At 42.4% G+C, this 10,581-nt stretch overlaps 1 protein-coding gene across 1 annotated transcript in view; it reads right to left on the bottom strand.

Moving 5' to 3' along the window:
* KATNIP (katanin interacting protein) overlaps positions 1–10,581 on the bottom strand; it is a 176,864-nt gene that overhangs the window by 35,606 nt on the left and 130,677 nt on the right. The window contains exon 14 of the mRNA XM_055089749.1: positions 8,708–9,575. Within this exon, the coding sequence (XP_054945724.1) occupies positions 8,708–9,575 (868 nt within the window). The remainder of the gene's footprint in view (positions 1–8,707; positions 9,576–10,581) is intronic.

Genomic DNA, 10,581 nt, shown 5'->3' on the forward strand with positions numbered 1-10,581 from the left:
TCACCCACACCCCAACTGCCTTCTCCTCTGGTAGCCACTAATCTGCTCTCCATATCTATAAATTTGTCTTTGTTTTATTTTGTTTGTTTTGTTTATTAGATTCCACATATTAGTGAAGTCATCGGTATTTGTCTTTCTCTGTCTGACTTATTTTACTTAGCATAATACCCTCAAGGTCCACTCATGTTGTTGCAAATGGCAGGATTTCATTCTTTTTTATGGCTGAGAAGTATTACATTGTACATACATTATTCCAGGTACATATATACTATATATATATATATATATATGTATATATATACCACCTCTTCTTTATTCATTCGTCAGTGGACACTTAGGTTACACTTAGGTTTTTTCCATATCTTGTCTCTTGTAAATAATGCTGCAGTGAACATGGGGGTGCATATATCTTTTCAAATTAGTGTTTTCATGTTCTTCAGATAAATACCCGGAAGTGGTATAGCTGGGTCATACAGCAGTTCTATTCTTAATATTTTGAGGAATCTCCATACTGTTTTCCATAGTGGCTGCACCAATTTACAATCTCGCCAACAGTGTACAAGAATTCCCTTTTCTCCACATCCTCTCCAACATTTATTATTTCTTGTCTTGTTGATAGTAGCCATTCTAACAGGTGTGATGGGACATCGCCTTGTGGTTTTGATTTGCATTTCCTTGATGATTAGTGATATTGAACATCTTTTCTTGTGCTTGTCAGCCATCTGTATGTCTTCTTTGGAAAAATGTCTATTCAGACCCTCTTCCCACTTTTAAATCTGTTTGTTTGTTTTTTGTTGTTGAGTTGTATGAGTTCTTTATATCTTTTGGATATTAACCCCTTAAAAGATACATGATTTGCGAATATCTTCTCCCATTCGGTAGGTTGCCTTTTCATTTTGAGGATGGTTTCCTTTCCTGTACATAACCTTTTCTGTTTGATGTAGTCCCATTTATTTATTTATGCTTTTGTTTCTCTTGCCTTTGGAGTCAGATCCACAAAAACATTTCTAAGGCTGATGTCAATAAGGTTACTGCCTATGTTTTCTTCTAGGAATTTTATGGTTTCAGGTCTTATATTCAAGTCTTTAATCCATTTTGAGTTAATTTTTGTGTATGGTGTAAGATAGTGGTCTAGTTCCATCCTTTTGCATGTGGCTGTCCAGTTTTCCCAACACAATTTATTGAAGAGACTGTCCTTTCTCCATTCTATGTCTTTGCTCCTTTGTCACTGATTAATAGTCCATATGTGCATGGGTTTATTTCTGGGCTCTCAATTCTATTCCATTGATCTGTGTGTCTCCTTTTGTGCCAGTATCATACTGTTTTGATCACTATAGCTTTGTAGTATAATTTAAAATCAGGGAGCATGATGCCTCCAGCTTTGTTCTTCTTTCTCAAGATGCTTTTGGCTATTTGGGATCTTTTGTGGCTCTATATACATTTTAGAATTATTTGTTCTAGTTCTGTGAAATACACCACTGGAATTTTGATAAGGATTCCATTATATCTATAGATTGCTTTAGTAGTATGGTATGGACATTTTAACAATATTAATTCTTCCAATCCATGAGCAAGGAATATCTTTCATTTTGTGTGTGTGTGTCTTCTTTAATTTCTTTCATCAGTGTCTTATAGCTTTCAGTGTACAAGTCTTTAACCTCTTTGGTTAAATTTATTCCTAGGTATTGTTTCTTTTTGATGCAATTGTAAATGGGATTGTTTTCTTTACTTCTCTTTCTGATAGTTCATTATTAGTGTATAGAAATGCCATAATTCTGTATATTGATTTTTGTATCCTGTGGTTTTACTGAATTCATTTATTAGTTATAACAGGTTTTTGATGGAGTCTTTACAGTTTTCTATATATAGTATCATGTCATTTGCAAATAGTGAGTTTTATTTCTTTCGTTCTGATTTGGATGATTTTTATTTCTTTTTCTTGCCTAACTGCTGTGGCTAGGACTTCCAATGTTGAATGAAAGTGGTGACAGTGTGCATCCTTGTCTTGTTCCTGATCTCTAAGAGGAAACACTTTCAGCTTTTCACCATTGAGCATGATGTTAGCTGTGAGTTTGTCACATATGGTCTTTATTATGTTGAGGTATGTTCCCTCTATACCAACGATGTTGAAATTTTTATCATAAGTAAATGTCGAATTTTGTCAAAAGCATTTTTTAAATCTATTGAGATAATCATATGATTTGTATTCTTCATTTTGTTGTACCATGTTGATTGATTTGTGGATATTGAACCATCTTTGCATCCCTGGAATAAATCCCACTTATTCATGGTGTATGAGACTTTTAATGTATTGTTGGATTAGGTTTGCTCATATTTTGTTGAGAATTTCTGCGTGTATGTTCATCAGTGATATTGGCCAGTAATTTTTTTTTTTTTTTTTTTTTTTGGTGATGTCCTTGTCCAGTTTTGGTATCAGGGTAATGCTGGCTTCATAAAATGTGTTTGGAAGGTTTCCCTCCTCTTCAATTTTTTGGAAGCTTTTGAAAAGACTAGGTATTAAATCTTCTTTGAGTGTTTTGTAGAATTCACCAGTGAAGCCGTCTGGTCCTGGGCTTTTGTTTGTGGGAAGATTTTTGATTACTGTTTCAATCTCCTTACTAGTAATTGGTCTATTTAAATTTTCTATTTCCTCATGATTCAGTCTTAGAAGATTGTTTCTAGGAATTTATCCATTTCTTCTAGGTTGCCCAATTTACTGGCATATAATTGTTCATAGTAGTCTCTTATGATCCTATATATTTGTGTGGTATTAGTTGTAACTTCTCTTTCATTTCTGATTTTATTTATTTGAGCCCTCTCTCTTTTTCTCTTGGTTAGTCTAGCTACAGGTTTGTCAACTACATTTATCTTTTCAAAGAATCAGCTCTTAGTTTCACTGATTTTTTTCTATTTTATTTTAGTCTCTACTTCATTTATTTCTGCTCTGATCTTTATTATTTCCTTCATCTACTAATTCTGGGCTTCATTTGTTCTGCTTTTTCTAGTTCCTTTAGGTGTTAAGTTAGATTATTTATTGGGAATTTTTCTTATTTCTTGAAGTAGGTCTGTATTGCTACGAACTTCCCTCCCAGAACCACTTTTGCTGTATCCCACAGATTTTGGTATGTTGTATTTCTGTTTTCATTTGTCTCCAGGTATTTTTTGTTCCTCCTTGATTTCTTCAATGCTGCACCCCCACCCCCCCAGTTGTTTTGCAGCATGTTGTTTAATCTTCATGCTTTTGTGGGTTTTCCCATTTTTTTTCTTGTGATTGATTTCTAGTTTCATACCACTGTAGTTGGAGAAGATTCTTGATATGATTTAAATCTTCTTGAATTTATTGAGACTTGTTTTGTGACCTAACATGTGATCTATCCTGGAGAATGTTCCATGTGCACTTGAGAGGAACATATGTTCTGCTGCTTTTGGATGGAATATTTGGTACATATCTGTTAATCCGACCTGCTATAATGTGTTGCTTAAGTCTGATGTTTCCTTATCAATTTTCTGTCCGGATGATTTATCCATTGAGGTAAGCAGGGTGTTAAAGTCCCCTACTATTACTGTATTGCTTTCAATTTCTCTAAGTCCATCAATATTTGCTTTATATATTTCAGTGCTCCTATGTTGGGTGCATATACATTTATAAATGTTATAACTTCTTGTTGCATCGACTCCTTTATCATTATGTAATTCCCTTCTTTGTCTTTTATTATAGTCTTGTTTTAAAGTCTATTTTGTCTGATATAAGAATAGCTACTCCAGCTTTCTTTTCATTTCACTTGCATGGAATATCTTTTTCTATCCCTTTACTTTCAGTCAGCGTGTGTCCTTACTTCTGAAATGAGCTTCTTGTAGGCAGCATATAGATGAGTGTTTTTTTCTTTTAATCCATTAAGCCACTCTCTGACTTTTGATTGGTGAATTTAGCCCATTTAAAGTAATTATTGGTAAGTATGTAATTACTGCCATTTTGTGAATTGTTTTCTACCTGTTTTTGTAGTTCTTCTCTGTTCCTTTCTTTTTCTTTTCTCATTTCCCTTATGTTTTGGTGGCTTTCTTTAGTGCTATATTTAGATTCCTTTCTCATTTTCTTTTGTGTGTTTACTGTCAGTTTTTTCCTTGTGGTTACCATGAGGCTCACATATGCCATCCTAGGTAATGTGCAGTCTGTTTTAAGTTGGTAGCAACTTAAATTTGAACACATTCCAAAGCTTTCTCTTTCTACTCCCCCTCCACACATTTTATACTTTGATGACAAGTACTACATCTTTTTATTTTATGTATCCCTTAACAAACTATTGTAATTTTAGTTAATTTTTAACACTTTTGCCTTTTAACCTTCAAGCTTGCTTTATAATTGATTTTTTAAAATAAATAAATTTATTTATTTATTTATCTATCTATCTATCTATCTATTTTTGGCTGCGTTGGGTCTTCGTTGCTGCGCGCAGGCTTTCTCTAGTTGGCGCAGGCTTGCTCTAGTTGTGGCGAGCGGGGGTTACTCTTTGTTGCAGTGCATGGGCTTCCCATTGTGGTGGCTTCTCTTTGTTGTGGAGCACGGGCCCTAGAGCGTGCAGGCTTCAGTAGTTGTGGCACGTGGGCTCAGTAGTTGTGGCTCACGGGCTCTACAGCGCAGGCTCGGTAGTTGTGGTGCACAGACTTAGTTGCTCCACAGCATGTGGGATCTTCCCAGATCAGGGCTTGAACCCGTGTCCCCTGCATTGGCAGGCGGATTCTTAACCACTGCACCACCAGGGAAGTTGTGCTTTATAATTGACTGATCCACTACTTTTATTATATATTTACCTTTGCCATTAAGATTTTTACATTTGTATGTTTTCATATTATTGATTAGTGTCATGTATTTTCAGTTTAAAGGAGTCACTTTAACATTTCTTGTAGGGCCAGTTTAGTGGTGATAAACTCCTTCAGCTTTTGCTTACCTGGGAAACTCTTAATCTCTCCTTCAATTCTGAATGATAAACTCGCTGGGCAGAGAATCTCACTGGAAGTTTTTTTCTTTCAGCATTTGGAATATGTCATGCCATTCCCTTCTGGCCTGTAAAGTTTATGCTGAAAAAAGTCTGCTGACAGCCTTAAAGGGATTTCCTTGTATGTCACAAGTTGCTTTTCTCTTGCTGCTTTTAGGATTCTCTTTTTATCCTTAACTTCTACCACTTTAATTATAATGTCTTGGTGGGTGTCTCTTTGGGTTCATCTTATTCAGAACTCTCTGGGCTTCCTGGATGTGTTTCCTTCCCCAGGGAAATTTTCAGCCACTATTCCTTCAAATAATTTTTCTTGCCCTTTCTCTCTTCTCCTTCTGGGAGCTTATTAATATGAATGTTATTCTGCTTGATGCCCCAAAGGTCCCTTAAAATATTTTTATTTTTTTAAAATTCTTTTTTCATTATGCTGCTCTGTCTGGGTGAGTTCCATTGCTTTGTCTTCCAGCTTGCTGATTTGTTTTTCTACCTCATCCAATCTGCTGTTGAACCCCTCTAGTGTATTTCTCAGTTCAGTTATAATTTGTATGATACTTTCTTATATCTTCTATCTCTTTGTTGTTCTCGCCATGTTTGTCCATTCTTCTCCCAAGTTCTATGAGCATCATTTGACCATTATTTTGAGCTTTTTATCAGGTAGATTGATTATCTCTGTTTTGTTAAGTTCTTTTTCTGTGGTTCTGTCTTGTTCTTTTGATAGGAATACATTCCTCTGTTACCTCATTTTGCCTAATTTTCTGTGTTTGTTTCTATATATTAAGTAAATCAGCTACCTCTCTTGGTCTTGAAGGAGTGGCCTTATGTAGGAGATGTCCTGTGGGGCTCAGAAATGCAATCATGCCTGGCCACCAGAGCCAGGTCCTCAAGCACTGTCCCCTTATGGGTTGCGTGCACCCTCTTGTTGTGGCAGGGTCGTGAATGCTGCTGCCAGGCATTGGTGGGCAGGGCTGGTCCCTGGAAAGACTGCAATGCTGGCCACAATGGCTGATGGGTTCTAGTGGGCGGGGTTATCACACAGTCAGCTGTGAGGCCTGGCTGAGGTGCAGGGGTGAGTGGGACTTTAAGTGGGGTGTGCTGACTGGTGCTAACAGACTAGAGGGAAAATTCCAAAATGGCACCCACCAGCACTGGAGTCAGCAAGGTAGCCTGAGACTGGAAAAATGGCTCCCTCCAGTTTCTCAGTCCCCAGGGAGCATCCCAACTCGTTCCTGCCTCTCCAGCAGATGCTTCAAGATTAGTAGGTGGGTCCCATTCACCTACGGTCCATGTACTTTTCAGTCTGGTGTTTTTGTGCTGGTTTTCAGGTGGAGTGAGTGTGAGTGTGCCCTTTAAAAGCTAGCTTTCCATTCTCTGCGGGTCTATAGTTTTGAGTGTACTCCCCATTGGTTTTCAAAGCCAGACGTTTTGGGGCCTCATCTCTCTCGTGCAGGATCTAAGTACTGGGGTGCCTGATGTGAAGCTCAAATCCATCAATCCCCAGGGAAAGTAACTGTACCTGTGTAATCCCTCCCATCTGTGGACTGTCACACCTGGGGTGTGGTTTTTTTCCTTGATGAGATCATCTCTCTGCCTCTCTTATCTGCCTTGATGCTGCCCTTTTACCCTTTCTTGTGGAGACTCTGTTCATCCAGTTTTCAGGTCCTTTTCAGAGGGAATTAGTCTACATGTAGCTGTAGTTTTGTTGTGTCCATGCGAGGAGCTGAGTTCAGGATCTTCCTATGCCACCATCTTGAACCTCCCATCTCACCCTGCTTTCTTACCTCACATTTTCTTAATCTGTAAAATGGGACTGGTATGAGGATTAAATGAACCCGTTTGAGTAACGTGCCCAGATGAAAGCCTGGCTTACTGCAAACATGCCATGCATCTAGCCATTGCAGTTCCTTCCTTCCATCATTTCCCCCACACTGCAAAAGACCCACCATGAGTCAGGCACCTGCGTCCTGGGGACCCCAACACAAATAAGATGCAGTCCCTGCCCCAAAGAGCTTCTCGGTTCTGTTCTCCCACTCTGCTCTCCTCCCTGATACCCAGTCTCAGGGTTAAGTTTTGGTGGGGGTGGGCAGCAGAATCTGTAAGGCTGGGGAGTCAGAAGGGGAAGCTCTGCCTGGGAGAAGGGAGCCAGCTGCTCACCATGGAAAAGCACTCAAGAGTCTGAGGGACTTGCTCTGCCCTACGTAACATCAAGGGTCTGAAAGAGGCCACAAACTCTTCACATTTCTATGTGTAGACTCTGGCTAAAATGCAGGCCTTTGGGGTCTGTCCAGTAGACAATAATAGAGCAGATGCTAATGTAATTCACTAAAAATATATACATTGGCCTCACATACAGATACACCAAGAGGCAGAGTCACAGAATGGGGATGACGACGATGATGATAACAGCAACAACAATAATAATAAATAGCAGCAGCTAACATCTGTTGGGTGCGCTTATGACAAGGCACAGTGCCAAATGCTGCACATGTAGGATCTCATTTGATCCTCCCAGCCCCTCGTGAGTTGGATATTACTGGTGTCCTTATAAACGAGGAAACTGAGGCTCAGGGGGATTTCAGAACTTGCCCACAGTGTGGGTTGGCAGTGGGGAACCAGGATACATGCCCAGTCAGTTTGACTCCAGGGCTTCTGCTCCTGTGTGGTAGGGGGTGGGGACAAACTCAGAGGATCAAGAGGTGAGCCCTGCATTAGTAGGTCCAGGAGCTCTGTGGACAATAATGGATGTAGAAGCTAGTGTTGAAATAATGGCCACCACTTCTGGAGCACTTTCCACATGCCAGGCTCTGGTCAATATTTTGAAGCTATCATCTCATTCATTTTCACAACACTGTGGGGCGTGGGGGTTCATTCCCATTTCACAGATGAAGATGCTGAGGCTCAGAAAGTGGAAATGCCCAGCTCTACAGGACCCAGTCTAGAGGTCCCAGACCTATAAGTAGCGGAGCTTGAATTCAAATGGTTTGACTCCTTGTTGCTATGCTACACTCCATCCCAGTAGCCAAATCTGAGGGCAAATATTCAGAAACCCAGCCGTTGGCACCTCCTTTCAGATCTCTTAGAGATAATCTACTGCAAAGTTCACAAAGCAGGTGAATCCTGCTAGCAGATGTATATATATATTTTTTGACCCACACAGTCATTTAAAAATAATCTCCACCAGTTGCCCATGTTGAAAAGCAAGAATATTCTACGATTTTGATTTCTCTTGATAAAAGGAAACGGGAGATCTGGCATACTGGTCTTGTATTCCTGAATACCATAGTCCTCACCATTCCCTATAGTCCTTCCAACCCCTAGGCAAGAATTGATTGCTATTTTTCATCACACTTGTATTATTTTTCTAACGGTGTGGTTAAGAAAAAGTGAAGTTCTTAGAGACCAACGCCTCTATCAGAGGTGGGATAACAGTCTAGATTGGAAAAGCCACGTTTTGCAAGAAAAATGGACAAAGGAACGTATCTTGGAGGCAATGACAAATATATCTATGAGTTTAACATGCAAAGTGTGCCTTGCCCATTTCACTCACTGCTGCCACCCCCGTGGCCCCTGAGACAGGGAATTTGTGACCCTTAGTTGAGAAGAAACCACGTGCTTTGCAGATGAGGAAACTGAGGTCCAGGGAGCAAAATGGCTTCATGCCAATCAGTGGCCCTGGCTCAGGTGAGACGGCCCTGAGTCAGACTGCTTCCCAAGCTTACCTCTGCTGTCTGGCTGGCCATCACCGTGACTGTTGCTGAGGGCGTCCTTCTTCAGGCCCCTCCTCCCACTAGCAGGGTGGTCCCTGTGGGCGGGCTGGTTAAAGATGTCAAAGTCATCGCCGCAGACTCTGGGGGCCGCTCCCTGAGCTCTCTCGCTGGCGATGACATTCCAGCTGCTTGCCCGCCCTTGCTCACGCCTGGGGCCTTTATCTCCAGCCTTGCTCTCTCCAGGCCCCTCACGGATGATATCCTCTGATGGGAGCCTGCCTCTCCAGTCCGGCGGCTTCTCCGGACTCAGCCAGAGGGGTTTTGACTTCGGGCCTCCCTGCTTCCTGCCTTTCCCTGCGGGAGAAGGTTGTAACCAGGATGGGGTTTTTCCTGGAGGCTCAGAGACTTTTCTGCCCATAAGGTTTTCCAGCTGTTGGATCAGCGAGAGCTCCCGGTCAAGAGGGGGAGGGCGCTCCGCAGGGGAGGAGCGGGGAGGGACACTGGGCATGCCACCTGGCGAGGATGGTGCGGCTAAAAAGCTGCACTCTTCCTCTAACTTGGACAAATTGTCTTTCATGCAGTCAGGAGAATTCATCCTTCCACCAAATAAATTTCCTTGTGAAGAAACCTTCACATCCTCTGCTGTTCCAGCCGGCTGCGAGTGACTGACCCCGAGCTCCTCGTCACCATCGGTGCTGTTCCTCTTGCGGGCGCCTTTGCTGTCTTCTGAGTGGGCAGCAACACTGTCTTCCATTTTCTCATTTTGCAGGCCCACCAGGATGCTCTGTGGGGCCTCGTCACCTCCTTTGTCTAAGTTGCCATCAAAGATGAGTTTTTTGTTGACATAAAGCTTCACGTTTTGGGCCCCAATGTCAAGATCCTGAAAACACAAAATTTCACAAAATGAAGATGCGTGGCATCGGACTGATGTATCAAATTTTGAAAGGAGCGGATGAAAAAGACAAATGTGGGACGCTGGAAACGTGAGCTTTCTGAGACTACACAGCACTGGGGCTGTTAAATGAGATTCCTTTTCATTTCGGTGCAAAGGGTTACACATGTTATAAATCAAAGGACTTTCACAAAGAGGTGGCCTCCATCGCCATCTTCGTCATCGTTACCTCCCGCTGGGACACATGTAATAGCCTGCTAATTGGTCTCCCTGCTTCCTGTCTCTTGCTCCTCCGACCTCAGCTTCACATCGCCACCCGCCTTAGTTTTCTACAAGAGCAGATCTGGCCCAGTCACATCCCTTTGTGAAATTCTTCATGTTTTTTTCACTGCCTATAGCAGGGTTCTTTAAAGTATGGTTCCTGGGCCTCCTGCATCAGAAAAGCGTGGCAGGCACATAAAATGCAGATGCCCTAGGTTCCATGGGTGCCCTATTTTGGGGGCCCTGAGAACAGAGCCTGAGACAAGGACTTGAGTGCAGGTAGCTTATCAGTAGGTGCTCCTAAGAGGGAGAGTCAGGTAGGGCAGGTGAAAACCAAAAAGGTTTTGGGGCTGGTCACTGCTGTGGGGAACCGGGGCTCCATCCAGCTGGGACACTGTGAGGGACCGGCAGAATGCATCTCAGAAGTGTCCCTCCAAAGGCGGGAGGCTGGGTGTTTATCCACTGACTCCCTTCCCTGCTGTTGATGGCTGCCCCTGGGGACACTGACTCCCCGCCATGACCACAGGCTAAGCCCTCTAGAGGCTTCGGCAAAAGGACCCAAGCAGAGGGGCTTCCCCGGTGGTGCAGTGGTTGCGCGTCCGCCTGCCGATGCAGGGGAACCGGGTTCGCGCCCCGGTCTGGGAAGATCCCACATGCCGCGGAGCGGCTGGGCCCGTGAGCCATGGCCGCTGGGCCTGCGCGTCCGGAGCCTGTGCTCCGCAACGGGAGAGGC

This window comes from Physeter macrocephalus, chromosome 14 (assembly GCF_002837175.3).
Source record: "Physeter macrocephalus isolate SW-GA chromosome 14, ASM283717v5, whole genome shotgun sequence".
In the NCBI taxonomy this organism is placed as follows: Eukaryota; Metazoa; Chordata; class Mammalia; order Artiodactyla; family Physeteridae; genus Physeter; species Physeter macrocephalus.